Source organism: Ascaphus truei, chromosome 2 (assembly GCF_040206685.1).
Source record: "Ascaphus truei isolate aAscTru1 chromosome 2, aAscTru1.hap1, whole genome shotgun sequence".
NCBI lineage: Eukaryota > Metazoa > Chordata > Amphibia > Anura > Ascaphidae > Ascaphus > Ascaphus truei.
The window spans coordinates 117,621,833-117,646,862 of NC_134484.1; the positions used below are offsets into that span (position 1 = coordinate 117,621,833).

Below are 25,030 nucleotides of genomic sequence, written 5' to 3' on the forward strand. Positions count from 1 at the left end.
TCTTTAAAGCATGTCATAGGCGTACTGATAAGGGTACCGCAGTACCATCACCTTCTGTTCCCCACGGGTGGTACGAAGAAGAATCCTATACCGCACTCCATCCAGGATGAGGACATGACTCCTGATAAAGAGTTCCCCAGTGTGGCATGACCAGCAAGCCAGTGTAGCACTCAGCGAGTGTAACTCAGGCAGCGACGGCTGATGACATCACCAGCACATCACAAGTTCGTAGAGCAGATGCCGCACTCTCGCAAAGGTGCAGAGATAGTCCTGAATAAGGTCCACAGACCAGGAATAATGTTCACAGACTGAGAAAACATTCTAACACGTTCCATAGTACACAACTAATTCATTAGGAAAATCAGGTAACCTATAGCACCAAAAATACTTATACAAGTTTACACACCAGGGAAAAAAAAAACTGTAATTCGCCCCCATAGAAGCCACACTGTTTTTGAAGAATCATTGTCTTACAATGAACGTTATGTTTTAATATGTACCTGTAGATCAAAACTTCATCTGCAAAGTTTCCATGGCAACTGAAAAATGCTCTATAGAAATCCCCTTTGTGTGGCCTGGCCTCTCCAAATTCTTATTCACTCAAGGTTCTTCATTGCTGACTAACAAAAAAATAATAATAAAGACTGTGATATGTTGAGACATTTGTGTGAAGTTGCTTTAAAGAAGAGGGAAGCTGAAATAATGCATAACGTTTACAAAAGTTGTCCAGATTCTAAGAAAATAAACATTTTCAATGTTATGGCATCTCAAGCAAAGATAGGGAACTTGTTAGTAAATGTCTTACATTTGAAGTAGACATTCACAAAAAGATGTGTACAATGAATCAGCCTGGTCATAGTTTGAAACGAATGCTGGGATTTACTAAACTCTGATATGGGTCGTCATTATCACACCGCTATCTCATGTTATCTGCCATTGACTTGAATTGCTGTTAACAGAGGATCATGGTATGATAACACATATCAGAAGTTAGTGCTTCTCCCCCCTATGATACGAAAAGGGGGGAGAAGATGGACAAAGACAGAATTTTATGCATCATAATATTTGTGTCAGGTAACTTTTCTCAAAGTCTCAGTATAGTTATTTTCCAAATTACAAACTGCTGTATCCTTGGAAAACCAATTTGAAAAGCCTTGATAATTTAACTTTGAGATCAATGTGTACAAAATTCAACTAAAATCAACTTGACAACGAAACCCATTTTTATCCATGGTAAAAAGACCCCAATGTTTCATTCACTATAAAACACAGTTTATACTAAGGTTTATTAATGCAAAACTGCATCAGAACAGATCAGGACAGAATTGCAGGGAAATTCCCGTTGATCTATACTATGAACATTTTTTTTTTAAACTTTTTTTATTGGTTTTCACATCATAATAAAGATACAAGAAACATTCATATTTGCAAAAATTACCAACATTTCATATTGATAACCCTTGTGTATCGTATATAAAATAACCAAACAAATAACGCCTGATTTGTGCAGCTGTACCCTGGTAACAGTTTAACAATATGTGGCTTTTTTAAATTGCCATATTCAACCAACTCTTAGAAACGTTGATATAAAACCAATTATGTCTCTCATTCTTTCTATTTTAAAGTACATTTGTAAATTAATTTGTTAGTTACATTACTCCTGATGTTGCCTAGACTTCATTAACTTTTCATTTATAATCATCAGAATACATCTGTTCTCTGAATGTATATTAGTGTAACATGATCAAAGTAAACACAAAATATAGTTTTACATAACTAAAAATCATGTGCTCAAACAGCATAATGTAATATTAGATAGCATATGGAGGTAGTTTTATGGTTGTGTGAGCTTTATAGCATATGCACTTCCGGATCGATCACGTGATCACGTCTGGGTTCCGACTTTAGCAGGTAATTAGAGGTGTGTTTGGCATGGGCATACTTTAGCAGGTAATTAGAGGTGTGTGTGGCATGGGCATACTTTAGCAGGTAATTAGAGGTGTGTTTGGCATGGGCATACTTTAGCAGGTAATTAGAGGTGTGTTTGGCATGGGCATATTTTAGCAGGTAATTAGAGGTGTGTTTGGCATGGGCATACTTTAGCAGATAATTAGAGGTGTGTTTGGCATGGGCATACTTTAGCAGGTAATTAGAGGTGTGTGTAGAATGAGCATATTTTAGCAGGTAATTAGAGGTGTGTGTGGCATGGGCATACTTTAGCAAGTAATTAGAGGTGTGTGTGGCATGGGCATACTTTAGCAAGTAATTAGAGGTGTGTGTGGCATGAGCATACTTTAGCAGGTAATTAGAGGTGTGGAAACTTGTCATGCTTTTAGTCACGTATGGCGCATATTACATATTTTGATTCGGCGAAGAAGTTTGCTCTTATACAAAAGTCTGTGGCAAATTTGACTTAATACTGGAAAGTCAATGGGCATTGTGGTTTCAATTACTTTTACTTTGGCCTTCAATTGAAACATTTTCTTAAGTTGCGGGGCTGTTATTTTGCTATTATGTTAAGACCAACAATTAGAGCTGTATAAATTTCTGGCCCTTCTGGCAGTGAAGGAGATATACCGCCTCCCTCCAGATGTGATTTATCAGTAATTATAATTATTGAGATCCGTTGTTAGAAATAGTAGGTACTGTTTCAATCCATACAATTTAAAGCTAAATTAAAATGCTTGTTTCTCCGGACATTTAAAACATCTGGTGGAGGAATTATTGTTTATCAGCTTTCAACAGACATTCATTGTTTTACATGTAGAATTGAAGTATAAGAGGCAGTGCAGCTGCCTTGTAAGGAAAATTGGAGACCGGACTGCTGTCTTAGTACAAAAAAGTTTTAATGGCACATACATGTAGCAAAAGAGAACTCTTACGCGTAAGAGTTTGCTGTTGCTACTTTTTATGTACCATTAAAACTTTGTTGTACTAAGAAGACAGCAGTCCGGTCTCCCTTTTACCTTACAAGGCAGCTGCACCGCCTCTTTTAGTCCAATTCTACGTTGATCTTACCTGGTAGGAGCACGCCGACAGCACCCGGGATCCCACGGTGTACTGAGTGAGTAATCAATTCATTCATTTGTACACATATCCGTTTTGCCTTCGTCATTATTGGCTATCAAGGTTTAAGTTCACCACTGCATGTTCATCTAAGATCTACCTTATGTATATGGCTATTGAGCAGGCGAATTAAGTGGTGTCTTTCAATTGGTTGGATTTTACAATATCATATGCTTCATTGACTACGTGGGATATTGTTGCAACGGGTTTATCAAGCTGTCCACAAGCAAGGAAAAGGAGACTTTATTTATCTTATATTGCATGTATATGCATGGTCATCAATCTGGCTAGCATCGCTGGGGGTTTGTTCTCCCATCCATTTTTCTTGTTTTACATGGTTTAAAAATAAATAAATAAATAAATAAATACTCCTACCGTGTTGTTGGGATGATAGTTGAGATGCAAACCACTGTCACAGAGAGGAGATGAGGTGCCACTGCTTTGGTCACTAGGAATGCCTAATAAAAACAAGTACATTTAGTACTCTCTGGCTATACAACTTTAACTGCAGTACAAGACACACATTTTAAGTCACAGTACAGTATATTTAACCTTGAAATACACAATGCACAATTTCTATGAACGTTCATTTTGCTTTGTACAAAAAACAAGTTGACTGCAGTGCAATTTGCTCCAAAACACAGAAAATGTGTGCAAGGGACATATGTATGAATCTTGCTAATCTTACATTTGGGTATATCACCTAGGAATAGAGGTTTACACATAAATCCTGGAGGGTTTATTTTATGCTAATAGAGATATACTTCTGATTATGAATGTACTTCTAATAATATTGTTCTGACTCTCCTCCTCTAACTCCTCCTATAACCATTCCCCAATACAGGTATATGGTGCAAGTAGAGCAAAATAGTAAGTAAAACCCTTTGATACATTGATGCAGTCACACAATTTTCACTTGTTTTTGGAGCAATGTTCAGATTTGCGATACTTGATAATTAAACCCGCTTGTGTTTCAGGTTTGTTCATGGGAAGGCACAGGATGAAAAAGTGGTTTGGCCAAGATGACAACATCTACGTACTGTAGTTGGAACAAACCTACAAAGTTGTATCTACTAAGTACATTAGTTAGAAGTTCAGAAAGCATAACAAGACAAGATTCTTTGGATGTTAGCAATGAATGGGTTGACAGAGTGGCTCAGTGAGAAAAGGCACTCACTGATAACAATGACACTGAGTCGACACATAGAGGTACAGTAGATGCTCAGAAGATCACTAAATATGGGCAAGTAATGTTACCTTACCTAATTAGGTATCAGGCAATATTTTTCCTTCATTTTAACAGGGTACCTCAAAGCTAAACACAAGCATAAATAAGGTCCATTAGCAAAACTATGATCCTTACTTTTCCTGTAGGAACGGGAATGATCGTAGGGCTGAAACTCGTCTTTCAATAGACTGCACATGTACATTGGTCAAAATTTAAGGCGCTACTAAGGTAGCATTGTTAACAAAGATTTGTATGTGTGTTACCAAAAGCTAATGCAAATGTTGTTATAATATTAGAAATTTATAATTTTTTACATGCATTCCCCTTTTCACTTAATTATATGGTTTACAATGTACAATAACAATGACTGTATAAAGTATGGGTGTACAATGATATCCATACATGCATCAACAATAATAATTATTAATTCATTTATATTTATGTACAATTAAAATAAATGAAATATAACTTAATATTGTTGAGGTATGTATGGGCAAACATTATTGTCATTATTACATTATATACCATATTCGTTAACAAAAACATATCACTTTAATCAATAAAAAATAAAATATAGTTTATGATGTTTTTCAGACATTTAAATGATCCATGTTACTGTATATATGTTTGCTTTTAGGTTTTTTCAAAAAATAACTCAATGATAATAAGGGTCTGGATGTGAGTAAGGGCAGCCTTTGGAAGGTGCTAAATATCATAGTATTATTATCATGTGCTAACATTAGCAGAGTTCTGAGGATCTCCATTGCTAGATAAACTGCTCAATACCATATGAGTAAGCCTAAGGGCAGTTAACAGGTATGAACCCGTTATTTTTAAGGAAAATGTCAGGACATCATTTCGAAAAGCAACTTTGGGGTTATGCGTTGCAGATATGGATAAGTTTAATTTACATTAATGGAACACTCAAATATTAGCTTCTGATAAACTACACCTATATTTTAATTGTGAAGTGATTTGAGTCCCATTGGGAGAAAAGCACTATATGAAATAAAAGTTATTATTATTATTATTATTATTATTAATTAAGTGAATTATAGAGTTAGGTCCGGAAATAGTTGGACATTGACACAATTTTCATAATTTTTGCTTGTTCGCCACCACAATGGATTTGAAATGAAACAACTGAGATGAAATAGAAGTACAGACTTTCAGCTTAATTCAAGGGGTTGAACAAAAATATTGTATGAAACGTTTAGGAATTGCAACCATTTTCATACACAGTCCCCTTATTTCAGGGGCTCAAATGTAATTGGACAAATTAACACAATCATAAATAAAATTTTCATTTTTAATACTTTGCTGAGAATTCTTTGCAGGCAATGACTGCTTGAAGTCTGGAACGGATGGACATCACCAAACGCTGGGTTTCCTCCTTTGTGATGCTTTGCCAGGCCTTTACTGCAGCTGTCTTCAGTTGTTGTATGTTCGTGGGTCTTTCTGCCTTAAGTTTTGTCTTCAGCAAGTGAAATGCATGCTCGATCGGGTTGAGATCAGGTGATTGACTCTGCCATTGCAGAATGTTCCACTTCTTTGCCTTAAAAAACTCCTGAGTTGCTTTCGCAGTATGTTTTGGGTCATTGTCCTTCTGTAAAGTGAAGCGTCGTCCAATCAACTTCGCTGAATTTGGCTGAATCTGAGCAGACAATATATCCCTATAAACTTCAGAATTCATCTGGCTACTTCTGTCTTCTGTCACATCGTCAATAAACACTAGTGACCCAGTGCCATTGTAAGCCATGCATGCCCATGCCATCACACGTCCTCCACCGTGTTTTACAGATGATGTGGTATACTTCGGATCATTAACCGTTCCAAGCCTTCTCCATACTTTTTTCTTCCCATCATTCTGGTACAGGTTGATCTTAGTTTGATTTGGCCACTCCTAATGTTCCTGCTATCTCTCTGATGGATTTTCTTTTTTTGCAGCCCAAAGATGCCCTGTTTCACTTGCATTGAGAGCTCCTTTGACCGCATGTTGTGAGTTCACAGCAACAGCTAGCTTCCAAATGCGAATGCCACACCTGGAATCAACTCTAGACCTTTTACCTGCTTAATTGATGATGAAATAATGAAGGAATAGCCCACACCTGTCCATGAAACAGCTTTGAGTCAATTGTCAAATTACTTTTGGTCCCTTGAAAAAGAGCGGGCTACATATTAAAGAGATGTAATTCCTAAACCCTTCCTCCAATTTGTATGTGAATACCCTCAACTTAAAGCTGATAGACTGCACTTTAAGCTCATATTCATTATTTAACTGTAACTTGAATTTATATTGGTACACAGCCGAAAAACAAAACTTGTATCAGTGTCCAATTATTTCCGGACCTAACTGTATATCTATATTATTTTATGTCTATAATTGTATATGGAAATACACAAGGTTAACCAGTCTATTCTTTAGCTAATATCATAGTATTAGTAAAGCTAAAACTAAGATTTTATTTTTACAAGTTGGATAATCTTACAATTTTCCAAAGCTTCTATTTCTGAAAAAAAGATATCTAGCAAAAATAAGAACATGGGTCCAAAAAAGGGGAATTATAATTCACAGCATTAATAATTCAACAAAACAGAAACTGCTTTCAAGGAACAATGTGAAAAACAAAAGAGGTTGCCAATCACTGTCAAAACCAACACGCTTTTGAAAAATTCTGAAAGGTTACAGAGAAATATTATAGTAATCATCTAAGTGCCAGTGTGTGTGTGTGTGTGTGTAAGTAACACTTACATGCACAATCTTCATTTAATGACAATTTAAGGAAAGCTGGTGCTCTTTTTAGAAATGAAACAGTTAATGTCACTTCTTCTCCAGCATTCCGCAGAACCTGCACCTGGGACATGATAAAGAAAAAAGACATTACAATCACTAAAAAAAAAAAAAAAAAAACGATTAACAGTTTAAAGCAATTTTAAAGAACTCCTGAGGTTTTTGTTATTTTACGTATTTATATCTTTATTTATATAGCACCCACAATGTACTCAGTGCTTTACAAAGAGACAATCCACTCTAGGGATTGATAATACAATAAGTGAAACAAGCAAAATCCAACAATAGGAAAGGAAATCCATGCCCCACAGAGTTTACAGTCTACGTGGTATGTTGGGAGACTTATAGAGACTCCAGGTGAGGGAATAAGTGCAGTAGATGGCAGGGCTTGGTCACAATGGTTGGTTGGTGGGGACTGTCAGTGTGGAATTGAAGCCATGAGTCTAGGCTTTGAAATGCTTAATTTAAGAGGTGAGTTGTAAGTTTTAACTTAAAGGTGGGGAGAGAAAGAGCTTGGTGTATACCGTACCAAGAGTGAAGACGTTCTACAGGTAAAGGACAGTGAGGGGAAAAGGTTTAAGGTGAGAGAGAGAGAGACCAGTAGAGGTAAAGGGAGTGGAAAGGAGACATTTATGTTTAGAGAGCAGGAGACTAACCGGGGCTTAAGAAGAGATCAAAGATGATGTGTCAGGAGGAGCAGATGAGTGGAGACACTTGAAGGTTATGAGGAGAACTTTGTAGGTGATCCACAATTGGATGAGAAGCTACTGTAGGAGTGTAATTTAAGAAGGAGATAAGCAGAGACTGTTTTGGGAGAAGGTGAATTTTTTTTAGCAACATAATTTTGATAGATTGCAGAAGAGAAAGTTGGATCGCGGGGATAGGCCTGTTAGCGATGTTACAATAATCCAGACAGGAGAGGAAAAGGGCATGTAGATTGACAGAGGAAAGGGCATATCTTGGCAATATTACAGAGAAATGTTTACTGTAATGGTAAAAGGTCAAATTACCCAGATTTTGGGGGAAATGAGAGGAGCTCAGTTTTAGACATATTAAGTTTAAGGCGGTGAAGGGCCAACCAAGAATATATAGAAAGGTGGAAAATAGAGAATTGGGACTGAATAGCAGGTGTGAGGGTACGGGTGGTTTGATCTCATTGTCATCTGCATACAGATGATACCTAAGGCCAAAATAGTTAATGAGGTCTCCAAGATATAGTGTGTAGAGAGAAAAAAAAGAAGAGGTCTCAGAACAGAGCCCTGAAGTACACCGATTTGTTTACTTTAATACAACAAATAATTTATTGTATAAAGATTACATTAACTAAATGTTAAAAATTGGAGAAAGACCTGCTTTACACAATAAAGAATATTCAATACAGCATTATCAAAAAAATTAAATTGGACTCTTGAGCGCCACTTTCTACATTGCAGTTTACCGAATAGCATGTTAATACTTGATTTAGAGGGATTTGTTCATTTACATACCAAATTTATAGAGTGTGGGCTTGAGAAACCAAAATGAATTGTCTACCAATATATTGTATTGTATACCAACTTAATTAACACACACATTCCCAGCACGCTCTAACTCCAACACCCACCACATTATATGGTAACCACAGGTAAAGTCAGCATGCGTAATTCCCACCACATTTTATATATATATATATATATATATATATTATATATATATCTATATATATATATATCGATATATATATATATATATATATATATATATAATATATATATAATGTGGTGGGAACTACGCATGCTGACTTTACCTGTGGTTCACAGAAGGCCTAAGCCTCTGCCACTGGGAGCATGGGATGAGCTCTTGCCCTTCTCGGTACAGCACATCCACCTGATGAGGGATCCCAATAGAGTAAGGATAATCCCTCACAAAAACCAATACAGTGATAGTGACACACACACACAGGTATAAAATAACTGTTTACTAGCATGCTAATAATAATAACAACTACAACACAAACTCCCTCAATGCAGTGACCCAACACAATGTTCACCACCCCCGGTGGGGTTCCTCAAAAGTACTGAGGGTGCCTTGGCACTTAACCACCCTGGTGTCCACGGACAAGGCCCACCCAAAGAGTGTGTGTGGAGTAGTGCTACCCCTGTGTAGAGTCGTTGGTGCACGCAGGGCCGCCAACAGGGGGGGACAAAAGGTACTGGCGTCGTGGGCCCCGTGAGTTAGGGTGGCCCGACCGCCTGGGCCCCCTCCATGGCCGGGTGCAGTTAATTAAATAAAAAAAAGTTTAAAAAAATGGCAGCGATTCCCTGTGCGCATGCGCAGAGCCAAGGTCCCGGAGCACATGTGCAGGGCAAGCAGGGTGTCCGGCCTGCTGCCTGCGGGCCCGCTTCCCCCTCCCTCGCTCCCCACGTGGGATGGAGGGGAAGCGCCAACCCAGCACCCCCCGCGTGCGTGCACCAACCCAGCTTCCCCCGCGTGCGCCTCCTGCCCCAGCCCACCAGTCTCGCCCCCCAGCCATCAACCTCCCACGTGCCCTCCGAGCCCACCTCCCACTCGCCCCCTGAGCCCCTCCCGCGCACCCCCCAAGTCCACCTCCCACACCCCCTTCCCCATAGCCCATCTCCTGCCCCGGACAGCTGCAGCAGGGTTATCGGGGGCAGGAAGGGAAGCAGCACCCACCCGGTCAAGGTAAGTCACCCACCCCACCCAGTCACTCAACCCACCCAGTCACCCACCCCACAAGTGGCTGTCACCCAGTCACTGTCACTCACCCACCCAGTCTCTGTCAAATCACTGTCACCCACCCAGTCACTGTCAACTCACTCAAACCCAGTCACTCAACCCACCCACCCAGTCACTCAAACCCAGTCACTGTCACCCACTCACCCAGTCACTCAACCCACCCACCCAGTCACTGTCACTGTCACCCAGTCATGGTCACCCACCCACCCAGTCACTGTCACCCCCCCAGTCATGAACCCACCCACCCAGTCACTAATCCACCCCACCCAGTCACTAAAGTTATTAACCCACGCACCCACTAACCCACCCAGTCACCAACCCACCCACTCAGTCACTCAGTCACCCACCCAGTCACTCAAATCCAGTCACTCAACCCACCCAGTCACTCAACCCACCCACCCAGTCACTGTCACCCAGTCACTGTCACCCAGTCACTGTCACCCATCCAGTCACTAACCCACCCCCACCCAGTCACTAACCCACCCCCACCCAGTCACTAAAGTCACTAACCCACCCACTAACCCACCCAGTCACTAACCCACCCACTCAGTCACCCACCCACTCAGTCACCCACCAAACCCACCCAGTCCCACTGTCACCCAGTCACTGTCACCCACCCTGTCTCTGTCACCCACTCAGTCAAGTCACTTACCTAACCCCACCCACCCAGTCACTAAAGTCACTAACCCACCCAGTCACTAACCCACCCTCACCCACCCAGTCACTAAAGTTGCTTATATTGTAAGCTCTTCGGGCAGGGATTTCCTTTCCTATTGTCTGATTTTGCTGCACTTATTGTATTATTATAATTCCGTGTACTGTATTTTTTGTGAAGCCCTGAGTACACTTTTGGTGCTACAGTATATACATAAAGACATACAATACAATACTAACCCCCCATCCACTAACCCACCCAATCACTAACCCACCCACCCAGTCACTAGTCACTCACCCACTCAGTCACCCATTCAGTCACCCACAAAACCCACCCAGTCACCCACCCAGTCACTGTCACCCCCCCAGTCATGAACCCACCCACCCAGTCACTAATCCACCCCACCCAGTCACTAAAGTTATTAACCCACGCACCCACTAACCCACCCAGTCACCAACCCACCCACTCAGTCACTCAGTCACCCACCCAGTCACTCAAATCCAGTCACTCAACCCACCCAGTCACTCAACCCACCCACCCAGTCACTGTCACCCAGTCACTGTCACCCAGTCACTGTCACCCATCCAGTCACTAACCCACCCCCACCCAGTCACTAACCCACCCCCACCCAGTCACTAAAGTCACTAACCCACCCACTAACCCACCCAGTCACTAACCCACCCACTCAGTCACCCACCCACTCAGTCACCCACCAAACCCACCCAGTCCCACTGTCACCCAGTCACTGTCACCCACCCTGTCTCTGTCACCCACTCAGTCAAGTCACTTACCTAACCCCACCCACCCAGTCACTAAAGTCACTAACCCACCCAGTCACTAACCCACCCTCACCCACCCAGTCACTAAAGTTGCTTATATTGTAAGCTCTTCGGGCAGGGATTTCCTTTCCTATTGTCTGATTTTGCTGCACTTATTGTATTATTATAATTCCGTGTACTGTATTTTTTGTGAAGCCCTGAGTACACTTTTGGTGCTACAGTATATACATAAAGACATACAATACAATACTAACCCCCCATCCACTAACCCACCCAATCACTAACCCACCCACCCAGTCACTAGTCACTCACCCACTCAGTCACCCATTCAGTCACCCACAAAACCCACCCAGTCACCCACCAAGTCACTGTCACCCACAAAGTCACTAAATGTTAGTCACTAAACTCAGTAACCCACCCACCCAGTCACTAAGCCACCCACTTAATCAGTCACTAACCCACCCACCCAGTCAGTCACCAACCCACCCACCCAGTCACTAAGCCACCCACCAACCCAGTCACTAAACCCAGTCACTACAGTCACTAACCCACCCACCCAGTCACTCAGTCACCGTCACCCACCCAGTCACTGTGACTGAGTGGACTCAGTCACCCACCCACTCAGTCACTAAATGTCAGTCACTAACCCACCACCCACCCATTCACTAAATGTCAGTCACTAACCCACACACCAACCCATCCAGTCAGTCACTAACACATCCAGTCACTAACCCACCCAGTCACCCACCCAGTCACTAACCCACCCACCAAGTCACTGTCACCCAGTCACTGTCACCCACCCAGTCAATGTAACCCACCCAGTCACTGTCATCCACCCAGTCACTAGTCACTAAAAGTCACTAACCCACCCAGTCACTAACCCAAGTCATTAAACCTAGTCACTAACCCACCCACCCACTCAGTCAGTCACCCACCCACTCAGTCAGTCACCCACCTACTCAGTCACCCACCCACCCAGTCACTGTCACCCACCCAGACACTGTCATAAACCCAGTCACTGTGATCCACCCAGTCACCCACCCACCCAGTCACTGTCACCCACCCAGTCATTGTCATCCACCCAGTCACTGTGATCCACCCAGTCACCCACCCACTCAGTCACTAAATGTCAGTCACTAACTCACACACCCACCCACCCACCCAGTCAGTCACTAACCCACCCAGTCACTAACCCACCCACACAGTCACCCACCCACAGTAAGATGTGGGAACTTGGATTTTCCCAGGGTTCAGGACATATCAGAGCGTCCACTTCCATGGGGTGTGTCTTGTTGGTGTTCAGTTGTGGTATATCCAACGGCACTTGAACCACACCATTGATGTAGTCATCGCTACTAAGGCCCCACAGTTTATTCTTCTCCACCGACTGCAAAGGCAGATGTTTCAGATGCTGGTCATAGAATGGTCGGTAGATAATGGTCACATGCGACCCAGTATCCAGCAACGCAGAGTAGTATATTCCATCTACTAGGGCTCGTATGATAGCCGCGGGTTCTAATCGACTGTAGGCATCTGGTTGAGGTACCTCTTCGGGGCTGGGCCAAGGAGCACTCTCTGAGGACATGGAGGGCTGTTACACTGTTTGCACTGTGAAGGCCATGGCTCCAGGGGTGGGGGTCCTGGGCTTTGGACAGTCCTTAGCAAAGTGACCTTCTCAGTTGCAGTTATAGCAGCGGTTATCGCGGGTTGCAATGAAGCCAGGGTTAGGAGCCAGTCTCCTAGGCAGAAAGGGGTCTGTCATGGAGGATCATAGGGGGTGGGGTCCTCAGGATTCTCTTTTGCGTTAGGTTCCTTGGCAGGGGTGGCTTTGTTTTCCCCCTTAGAAGATTCCCGAGACATCTTGGGAGCGTGGAAATGTAACTGAACCTCCTGCTTCCTTATGTGGTTCATCAATTCCATGAAGCTGGGGGGTGTTGCGGCCCGAGGGGCGCCTCCCATCAAGAGAGCTATAGGGTGTGAGGGTAGAGATCCCTTCATGAGCTGTTTGAATCTGTACTCATTTACTGCAGTGACAGGGATAATTTTCTTGGAGAGCAATCCCCATAAGGACAGTTGCAAGCATTGGGTAAACGTGGACAGTTCTTCTCCCTCCTTCTGGTGGAGAGCACGGAACTGAGCCAAGCGTTCATCTTCGTCATCCTCGGCAGTATAGGCCTAGGTGAGGAGTTTGACCAACACCTGAGCGGTGACTTCTCCTTCGGTCTCACGGTGCATTCGCACAAGTTGAGCTGCAAGGGGCTTCAGACACTCGACTATTCACTGCCTCTTCATGGCCCCTGAGCAGGACCATTCGTCGAGCACATGCAGGGTATGTTCCCTCCATGCTCCAAACTCTTCTTCTCTAACAGGAGTGGTTGATATCCCGGAGAAGGCTTTTTAGTTTGCGGTAGTTGTGGGACTGCGAGGATTGCACTAGGACGTCCACCAGTTGTGATAGTGTCACCCCCAAATTCGAGCCTCCGGTCGACTACAGATGACTAGGGTATTCAGGCCGGTAGCTATGGACTGGCGTCAGGCTAGTTCCGTACCTTCTGGGGGTGGCTGAGGGTTATAGGGTTTCAGCTTTGTAAGGCACCTCCGGGGTGGGTCCCGGACTGAAGGTTACCATGGGTATGGGTATCTCAGGGTATATCAACCGGCAGGGCTTTCAGAAAATGGAGGGCTCTTGGGTATCATCTTCATATATTTCATGGCCGGCAGCCATTATAACAATGTTCCAGCGGTATGTAGGCTCCCACTTTCGGCCTATGTGCCGGACATTGGCAAAACTGGGAAAGGGTCTTAGATAGTCACAGACTTCCCGTGGCGGGGAGTTTCGTGAAATTCCAAAGCTCAGTTGCGGACCTGTTGCTTGGAGGGTACAAACATGATCTCTATGTTTTGATACTATGCTCTCAGACACCCTAGGTCTTAATCTCAGCAGCACCTCCATATGTAGCACCCTTTCCCTAGAATAATCAAACTACGCGTGCTGACTTTACCTGTAGTTCACAGAATGCCTAAGCCTTGGCCGCTGGGAGCTGGGTACTTTCGCCCTTCTCAGTACAGCGCCTCCACCTGATGAGGGATCCCAACGTATGCATGCTAACCTTCACAGGAACCAATACAGTGATAGTAACACACACAGACACACAGGTATAATATAACTGTTTACTAGCACGCTAATAATAACAACTACAATACAACCTCCCCACAATGCAGTGACCACCCCCGGTGGGGTTTCCCCAAAGTACTGAGGGTGCCTGGGCACCTAAGCACCCTGGTGTCCACAGACAAGGCCCACCCAAAGAGTGTGTGTAGAGTAGCGCTACCCCTGTGTAGAGTTGTTGGTGCATGTGGTATTTTCCTGGTCTCTGGCCAGACCAGGGTATATGGAAGATCCTGGATCAACAGAGCCGCAATGTCATCCCACGACGCGGGGTCTGCCAAATCCCCTCTCTCCTTACCGGAAGTGTCTGCGTATTGAGGGAGCTCCAGCCGGAGTGTCTCCCTTAAAGTCTATAGGATAGCCTGTGGTCTGGTCCCAGACCGCATGCCGCAGATCACCGCGTGGCTGCGTCCACCAGCACAGCAAAACTCTCTATTGTCACACTAAAGGAAGCGTCCCTATCTGGGGGCTTTCCCTATGATCTCTGTCTCTACTGTGCCTGGGGTCTAACTGGGACCTGTGGGGGATGTTTGGCCTAGTCCGGAAGCAATTGGCACCCGGACACTAACTTCTCCCTCACTGTCCATTTCACAACTATTCAAACGAAACTGTATCTATCTCCCCTGCCTAGATGATTCTGGGACATGTAGTCCCTTGCGGAGCCGTGAGCAAGATGGCCGCCACAACACTGACTGCACATGCACACAGACTCCTATGCACATGTGCTAGACACAAGATGGCAGCCCCCTGTGCCGCTGTTCCACTACGGAGCTCCGACACACCACAGCCATCCCCCTCCCCAGCACAGGAGGTAAGAGGGGGCCCGGCTACATATGTGTGTGTAGCAGCAGCAGCAGCATAGTTTGGTTGTAGCAGCAGCTTGTGTGTGTGGAGCTGTTGTGTTGTGTGTGGAGCTGGTGTGTGTGTGTGTGTGTATAGAGCTGCAGTGTGTGTGTGTGTGTGTGTGTGTGTGTGTGTGTGTGTGTGTGTGTGTGTGTGTGTGTGTGTGTGTGTGTGTGTGTGTGTGTAGAGCTGCAGTGTGTGTGTGTGTGTGTGTGTGTGTGTGTGTGTGTGTGTGTGTGTGTGTGTGTGTGTGTGTGTGTGTGTGTGTGTGTGTGTGTGTGTGTGTGTGTGTGTGTGTTTAGAGCTGCAGAGTGTGTGTGTGTGTATCTGTGTCTGTGTGTGTGTGTGTGTGGAGCTGAAGCGTGTGTGTGGAGCTGCAGTGTGTGTAGAGCTGCAGTGTGTGTGTGTAGAGCTACAGTGTGTGTGTGTAGAGCCACAGTGTGTGTGTAAAGCTGCAGTGTGTGTGTGTGTGTGTGTGTGTGTGTGTGTGTGTGTGTGTGTGTGTGTGTGTGTGTGTGTGTGTGTGTGTGTGTGTGTGTGTGTGTGTGTGTGTAGCTGCAGTGTATGTGTGGAGCTGGTATGTGTGTGTGGAGCTGGTGTGTGTGTGTGTCTCTGTGTGTGTGTGTGTGTGTGTGTCTCTGTGTGTGTGTGTGTCTGTGTGTGTGTTGTGTGTAGAGCTGCATTATGTGTGTGTGTAGAGCTGCAGTGTATGTGTAGAGCTGGTGTGTGTGTATCAAGCTGGTATGTGTGGAGCTGGTGTGTGTGTACAGTATGTGTGTGTGTAGAGCTGCAGTGTGTGTGTGTAGGTGGTGTATTTGTGAGGAGCTTGTGTGTGTGTGTGTGTAGAGCTGCAGTGTGTGTGTGTGTGTGTGTGTGTGTGTGTGTGTGTGTGTGTGTGTGTGTGTGTGTGTGTGTGTGTGTGTGTGTGTGTGTGTGTGTGTGTGTGTGTGTGTGTGTGTGTGTGTGTGTGTGTGTGTGTACACAGAAAGAGTGACAGTGTGTGGATGTAGATAACTGCAGTGTAAGTGTTTATAGAGTTGCTTTAATGTATTTACCATTTTATTTTAATTAAAAAAATCTATATAACTATACAAAGTGTCTATTATTTATGAATAAAACCTACATTTAGCCTATAATAGTAATAATCCCCTTAGAACAGGTCATTACTGGCCAATAATGCCCTGGCTGGGTTAAAGTCCCTCAACTTCACCTCGGGCCTTCAACTCTTCCAGCCAGGGCATTATTGGTCAGTAATGCCCTGTTCTGAGGGCATTATTACTTAAGTAAGTATTTCAGATCTGCTAAGTAGAAATTATATTTTTCTTTGACCTAGTTTTATTTTCATATGACTAATTAAATACAATATCTAAAAAATTATACATTTTTATTGGGCAATTCATCCTTTCTTATATCAGTAGAGTAGATTTGAATCCATTTTATAGTACAGTGCATGTTGAACAACAAGCTATAGAAGAGTGAGGGTGAGCACTGTCATCCATTTTTTGGTTCGAATATTTATTTTTCTGTTTTCAGTTTGGACGTGGTTTTGGTTCTAAAAAATGTTGTGCTCCAAATTTTGTTCTGGATAATTGGAAAATAGCATAATCACGCTTGAAAAATGCTTAAAATCAACCAGCAAACTAAAATAATTTAAATGAAAATTTCAAATAATTTAAAAGATATGGCAAGAAACACATAAAGATGAGCACTTGGCTTAGTTTTGGGTCTAAATAATGTTTGGTCTTTGCTTTTGTTTCTTAAAATCATAATGGTTTTAATTTTGTTTTTGGAATGTAAGGTTTTGGTACATTCTGATTTCACACACCTGGTTTTACTCATCTTTATTAATCAGTATAAAAATGTTATATTTATCCTCAATTACTTATTAATAATACCCAATTCCCGTAGAACACTTGAAATGTCAAATAATGCCATTTGAAAGGTTTTCACTTTATTTAATATTCTGCTACTGTGAAACCAAGTATTATCACATTGGTAATGTATGCCACAGAATACTGCAATATGCTTAGGCTTACTATATATATAAAAAAAAGCAAACAATGGTGACGTAGCTGCATTCAGGATGGTACTGAGATCAGAGAGATACCCATGAACCAGTTTGTAAGTGTGTGGCTCAACCTCATCCATTTCTGATTTTGAGTACAGGGTTCACAAAATGACTACTGTAACAGAGGTTATTCAAATAGATTCCTCACACTTGCTGATTCCAACTTCATTTTTTGTTACCTGCTTATTATGGGACATACTTTTTTTTTACACTATTGATACAGTTACTGTATGTAATTGCACAATACAAAAAAACACACACAACAGCCCTACTAGCTACTTCCTAGACCACCAAAAACTATTATAATATTTAATAAACAACAATAGACAACCCACCCTCTGTGCCCCCACATAAAATCATTATTGATTTTTTAACACACGGGCTGGCATGGGTCCCTGGGTGGTCCCCGCAGGCCCCACAAGGCACCCTGGGGGGTTCCCACAGGTGTCTGGGGGCCCTCGGGTTGTCACTGCTAGGCTCTGTGGGCCTCCAGGTGGTCCTCACGGCTGTCTGTGGGCCCCAACAGGATACACGGGTGGTCCCCGAGGGTGTCTGGGGGACCTCAGGTGGTTCCCTTGGGTTTCTGTGGGCCCTCGTTTGGTCACTGCGGGTGTCCAGGGCCCCACAGGGGAGGCCAAGTGGTCTCTGTTGGTGTCTGGGGGTTATCAGGTGGTCCCCATTTGCGTCCATCCGGGGGTCCTCGGGTTGTCCCCGTGTGGCCCCGCTTGCCTGCGGTGCCATTCCTGTATTTAAAAAAAAAAACATGGCCTACATTTCAATAAATACACCTCCCCACCAAACACATACAGTACAGTAATGTGTAAAATAACTATTATCCAGATATGGATAATAGCTTCTTTGCCCATTTCTAAACACAACATTAGCCAGCCAGCATAAATAAATTAAATAAAAACCGTTATACTTACCCCTGCCCACATGAAGGGTATCCTTGTCAGCTTTCTGCAGGGCAATGTCTTCCGATGCCAGCAAGAATACTTAAAAAAATACAATCTAATGGCCCCTAAACCCTTAATCACCTTAGTGGTTAATAACCGCTATAGTAATTAAGGGGTAAACCCACCCTGCCCCACTACCCACCCGGGAGGCCAAGCCACCCACCCGGGACCCACTATACCCACCCTGTACCCATTGAGTGGCATAGTAGTACATCGTACCCATATAATATGGACATGATAAGCTACTATACAGTAGGAGACAATGGTCACACAAAAAAAATAAATACAAAAGCATGAATGTCAAAAAAACACAAGAATAAAGCAGATACAACAAGCACCTAAACACCCAAAAACAAAAATTAAAAGCACTAGCCAACCAAGCAATTAACTAAATAAAACCACTAGCCAATCAATTAAAGAAATAAAACCACTAGGCATTCAATAAAATAATTAAAACCACTATGCAATCAATTGCATAAATCATACCACTAGCCAAAAAAATACATTTAATACATAAACGCATTAATCAACACAACAATTAATTCATACAACCAGTAGCCACCAAAATACATAATTAAATTAAACTCTGGAGCTGGTATCCCGGTATTTCCTATGCATGTAAATGTCTCGCGTCACATGACCGGGACATTTCAATGTATAGGAGATACAGTACCGGCCCACCATAATGGGGCCTGTATCTCGGGAAGCAGGGGGTCCACGGACCTGAAATCAATGCGGTTCTGTTCCGCAGACCCCCTGCTCCTGTACACTAGTAATAAAATTTAAATAATTTAATTTCTGGTGAGATTGGCGCAGGGAGAGGCGGCTCTCTTTCTACTGCAGAATCAACTCGCCAGGTAAGCCCTTTTTGGAGGGCAGGTCATCTCATCCCCGGCTACTCGCCATTTTTGCAAATGTTGCTATCAGTGGTATTCGGGCCTTTCTGCATACCGGGATAGCAAAGCTGTCAAAAATGGTGATTTAAATTTGTTGGCGATTTTTTTATGACTGCTTATAGCATAGGCCACTTAGGGCTAGATTCACTAAAGGTCAATATAAAATCTTTGTGTTAGGAAACAGGATTGCGAGTATATTTCTTCGAATTACTGCTATATTTACTAAGGATTCTGTATTCATAAAAGGGTTGCAATATTCATCTAATTTGCAAATCCAATAAATCAAAGTTATATATAGCTTGCTTTATAATTTTGAAACAGGGCATAGGAATAAGCATTATACAGCGGCCGTATTACAATTTTGACATACGCAAGATTTCTTCATTAGCACAGGCTTATCACTGGCGGCAGGAACTTCTGTATACAATGGAATGGTATAGTTAGCTGAGAGATGTTGATACATAGCCCCTTTGGTGGTTATTTATTAACATCTCAGCTGCAAAAATGGTGCAAATAACAGAATTATATTTAGCAATAAAAATGAATCTCATTGAAAGGAATATATTTTTTTTTCTTTAAAGAATCTGGTTTAGTTCTTTTTGACCTGATTTTCCAGAGTTTTCAAGCTGATAGACTTGAGTGAATAACATCCCATTCATCAATTTCAGATATATGGGTCTCAATACGTACATTACCTTTTTTATTATTGTTTATTTGTAAAGTGCTAACTGTGACAGGGCTGCTTGTACTATTGTGGATGTTAAATGCATGTTTGCTTTTTGACATCAAGTGCACCACCTTTCTTTTTTTCTTCCTTTCTTCCTGTTTTGCTTTTTGCTGGGCCCAGCGATCTTTTTTGTTTCCTTTATCTGAAACTGTACTAACCTTTAATGTGGTGTCCTGAGGTCAGTCAGAATAATGCAGGTATAGTAAATGTTAAACACAGTTTGATGTTACACAGCCATGTGGCAGTCCCTGTTAAAAAGGAAAAGGGCGTTTCCTTCCTGCATACCATCCAGGGTAGATTATACCATGTTATGGAGGAGGGTGGGGGAATTAAAGTACGTGATACTGAATGTCATTTATTTTGCAGAGTAAAGACATGCATGGGATGTTTGTGAAAGGTACTGATTTTTGGGGCTTGCTATAGAAAATTGTATGTTGTGTGAAGTGTATTATGTTTGCTAATTGTGTACGTTTTGGGAGACAACTCCCCTGTGTGGTATACTTTATTTGGTTTTGTCCTAATTAACCAGTAATAAAAGGAAGGGTTTTTTTTTTCCTTTTTTTTTTTTGGTCTGCTGCACTCCTTGTTGCTGCTTTGTGATATGAGGTGCTCTCTTTCTGCTCTCTTTCTGCACTCCTTGTTGCTGCTATGTGATATGAGGATGTCTGTGGAACTTCAGTGAAAGGATGCAAACTTTCTAATGCAGATATTGCTGGCTACTCTGTGGCTGGAGACATCACACTGGGGGAACTGGTTTTTGTACACCTGAATGTGGAATACCTAATAAAAAGAAGGTTCAGAGAACAGCAAAAGCCTCTTTCATTCTTCCCAGGGTCTGATGCTGCTGCTTCTTTAAATAAAAAAGCTGGGACTCAACCTTTCACACTAACATATTGTGCATATAAGTGTAACTTTTGCTTTGCCATTAATCACAAATCATAGTTGTGTTATGTCAATATGTGAAATAGTTTAGAAAGCATGGGATATGACCACCCTTTACCAGTGAGTTCAAGAACCCCACTTGACTTGAGGACTATTTTTTTTATTTAATATCAAGACACTGTGGGAAAATTTAAATAATGTTGTTCAAAATTGAAATGACGTATTACTATTTTGTATGTTTGCAAAGGAATATGCATAAATATGTAGTCAACATTATTACAGTCCTTAACTAATCAATGTTTTAAAAAATATGTTAAGTGTTACCCGGTAGTTGAATATTTGACTCCATGGCACCATGTCAAATATTGCATTAAAACACATGCCAATTTTCACTCAGGGCATCACAAGAACATTGGCTACATCTATAAGTGAGTTATTCATACATGTTCTTGAGTGGGGAATTTGTAGCTTTAACCTCTTTGCTGCCTCAGGTGCCAGCAATACTGTGCTTTGCTTTGATTTCCGATTCTGGTTCTTTCGGCAGTGAAGGGATTAAACGAATACCTTTCCCACTTTTCCTCCGAATTTTTCAAACATTTTGGTGAAGGTCTCAAAATGCAAGCACGTTTTTGCTTGGGAATGTTCAATTAAGCCAAAAATGTTATAACATTTGTTATAACAGAATGTTTTCTACACTGCAAAAAAAAAGTTTAGCATTGGCAGGTAATTTAGATACATACTTACAAACCAAACTGAAACGACTGCATACATCTCTAGGCAGGAACCTGACTGACATGAGTATCTTTCGATATTAGTGTATATTTATTTTCTGATTATATATCTCAAAGATCACTGTGTATGCTTTTGTTTATATTTTTTGGCTGAGGTTCTTCTTTCTTGGGCAAGAAAACCTATGATGTAGTGCCTGACAATATGTTCATTATATTGTATTATATTCCCATGTCCAGCATTTTGGAGATGTTAGAACTTTCACAGTTAATAGTATTCCTAGAAGCTGTACTCTTCTACAAATGGAAAACCGATGATAATTCAGATTGCTTAATGTTTACTGGTAGTTATCTTACCTCATAGAATTATGCAGAAGCTTTACTAGACTAACCGTTACTGATAGCTTTGCATCATCAGTATGATGTCTTACTGATTATTTCTAATCTCACATTTACAACTACACTAATATGGGTAACATAAAATGTAAGCATTGATTACTGTATTTATACAGATTTAAAAAGTAAACAATGTGCACATCATCTGATTCTGTTACAGTATTTACTGGCAAAAGAGCCTAGTCTATCATGTAAACATAAGATGTGGAAACAGTATTTTATTGCACACTTGCTTTGTGAATTCTAGTTGACAAATGCCTTGTTTAATCAGTTTCAGTGTCATTTTCCAGGGACTGGCTTTGCCAATACTGCAGGACAAAACAGCAAATCACCTTTTATTGTCTTATAACTGTCTCCCTTTTGAAAATAAAATGACTTTGTTGACAGTTTTTTCAGATGTGATTTCCTTGTTGCTCAAAAATTATATTTTCAGGTTATAGCAAGAGCTGCTAGCAATCTGTATATTTTATATGACAGTAGTTAACCTGTCAATGATCATACATTTTCCTCAATATACAATGCAACATTGTACGTTTACTAAAAAGAATCATATATTTAACTATTCCATTGGACTTAAATAATTACTTACTAATTCATTAAAAAAAAGCTATTTGTTCGTTTTAAAAATGTTACATTTATTTTGGTTATGTGTCCAGTTGTGCTATTCTTTTGGGTTTACAGTTTGAAGAGTTAGAACTTGTTGCACAATCTATTTACAACTACTTAATAGCTATAATGGCCCCACATGTCCTTGCAATTGACCATCAATCTAGTATAATGATTGTGGCATACTTCCATTTTCATATATAGGTACAGTAGACAGTAGGTTACTGTAATATTTTCAGTCACAAGAAGTAGATAATTATTTTGTAATAAGACTTACTGTACCACTGTTCAATATTTAAGAACTAGCTGAGGGAGAGAGTCAGCTCTGAAGTTAATGACTTGTTGATTTGGTTGGTCCTAGAAAATAATTATGAACTTGGCAAATGTGGAGTATTGCACAAATATCCGGCAGTAATGGTCATTCAATGGCACTTGCTGCCTGATTGGAGTGCAAGACTCTGCATCCCAGCTTGATGATAAACACTGGCCATAGAGTGGCAAGTTAAGAACCATGAGAATCCATGGGCTAGATTCACTAAAGGTTGATATTGCTGAGTTAAGACAAAGTGTTAGAAAAAATTGGGATTGCAGTAATCATTTTTAGAAGTATTTCCGTATTCACGAACAATTATTTATTCATAAATCAGTTGTGTTATTTATTCTCATTTGCATACCTGAAAATTGCGTTACAGTAACATAGCATTAAATAACGCTTCTGATAGAAATAACTCATAGAAGTCTGTGTTAATCCGAGCTAGCAATGCAATTGAGGGATAAAGAAGATATTCAACTATTTATTTCAAAACCCAAAGGCAGAACATGATTTAATGCCTTTGATGCTTGTGGCAGCCAATGCATTGCAAATGTATTTATTTATTTATTTCTAAAATATTTTACCAGGAAGTAATACATTGAGAGTTACCTCTCGTTTTCAAGTATGTCCTGGGCACAGAGTTCTTAGCGGCTATCCGCTATGGTAATTAAGCAGCCTTAATGTATTTTTAATAATATTGTGCGGGAGCAGGGGGTCCCCTGAGCTGAACCACATTGATTGCTGCTTCCCGAGTTACAGGCCCTGGTAAGGGGCATCAGGTGCCAGTGTCGCCGCCATCTTTATAGAGCCCACGTCGCGTCTTCGATGCTATAAAGATGGCGGCGACACTGGAACCGATGCCCCAAACTGGGGCCTGTAACTCAGGAAGCAGGGGGTCCCTAAGCCACAAATCAATGCGGTTCAGCTCAGGGGACCCCCTGCTCCCGCACAATGTTATTAAAATACATTAATGCTACTTCATTACCATAGCGGATAGCCGCTAAGGCAATGAAGGGGTTAAGGCATAATAGCATGTTTATTGGGGACAATTGCCCACATTAAACATTGCAATACACAACATACACCCCTGTGCCCCCAACAACCCCTATACCCCCATTACATATTTCTCATTTTTGGGATGCACAGCAATGATACTAGAGGCCGGCGGGGGCCCTCGGGTTTTCCCCGCAGGCCTGCAGTACCAATTCTGTGCCCCCCCCCCCAAAAAAAATACAACACAAATACTTTACAATAAATACACCCCCCCTAAAACATTCAATACAGTAATGGGCAAAATTATTATTATCCACAAATGGATAATAGTGCATTTGTCCATTTAAAATACATAAAGAACAATAAATACATTAAATACATATAGCACTCACCCTTGTCCGGCTGCCATGATGAAGGCCATCCTCATCTTCATCACCGTCCATGCCCCCTCTGCTGCTGCAAAACAGAAACAAGAATAAAAACATCCAATGTAATGTCCCCTAACCCCTTAATCACCATAGCGGTTATTAAACGCTACAGTCATTAAGGGGTTAACCCACCCTCACTCACCACTCGGGAGGCCTAACCACCCTCACCCAATACCCAGCCGGGAAGCCTACCCACATACCCTTGGGGCCAATACCCCCTCCCCCCACCCACAGTACCCACAATAAAAACAATAGACAGCCCCACAATAAACATCATTCTATTTATTAAATACATAAACCACCCCCTGTGCCCCCCAATAAATACATGATTTATTCTTTTACATACCCCAGGCCCACGCGAGTCCCTGGTGGGCCTGATGGGTCACTTCACAGACCTACAGGTTACCAGCAACATGTTTCACACAGGTTCTGGAGGCCTGTTGGTGGGTCCTGCCAGGCGCCATGGCCCACCAGGTGGTCTCCACGGGTCACCATGGGCCACAATTGGGTCCCCACAGTAGGCCCACGGATGTCTGGGGGCCCCGGGTCAGACCCACAGGTGTCTGAGGGTCCTCGGGTGGTTCCCACGGGGGTCTGGGGACCCACGGGTGGGCACTACGGGATGTGGGGCCATCGGTTCTTCCACGCACACTACGGGTCCGCGGTGCCTCCACAGATGTGGGGCCACCGGTTCTTCCCCGCAAGTGTCCCCCGTGGACCACGCAGCCTGATACACGTGAGAAGCCCGAGGATACCGCAGGTGGTCTCCA

At 42.3% G+C, this 25,030-nt stretch overlaps 1 protein-coding gene across 2 annotated transcripts in view; it reads right to left on the minus strand.

The window, feature by feature from the left end:
• Positions 1–25,030, minus strand: part of SNTG1 (syntrophin gamma 1) — a 918,236-nt gene that overhangs the window by 178,152 nt on the left and 715,054 nt on the right. For both annotated transcript variants that reach the window (XM_075584465.1, XM_075584466.1), the window contains 2 exons: positions 7,047–7,149; positions 3,442–3,524 (listed from right to left, as the gene is read on the minus strand). In XM_075584465.1, coding sequence (XP_075440580.1) covers positions 3,442–3,524; positions 7,047–7,149 — 186 coding nt within the window. The remainder of the gene's footprint in view (positions 1–3,441; positions 3,525–7,046; positions 7,150–25,030) is intronic.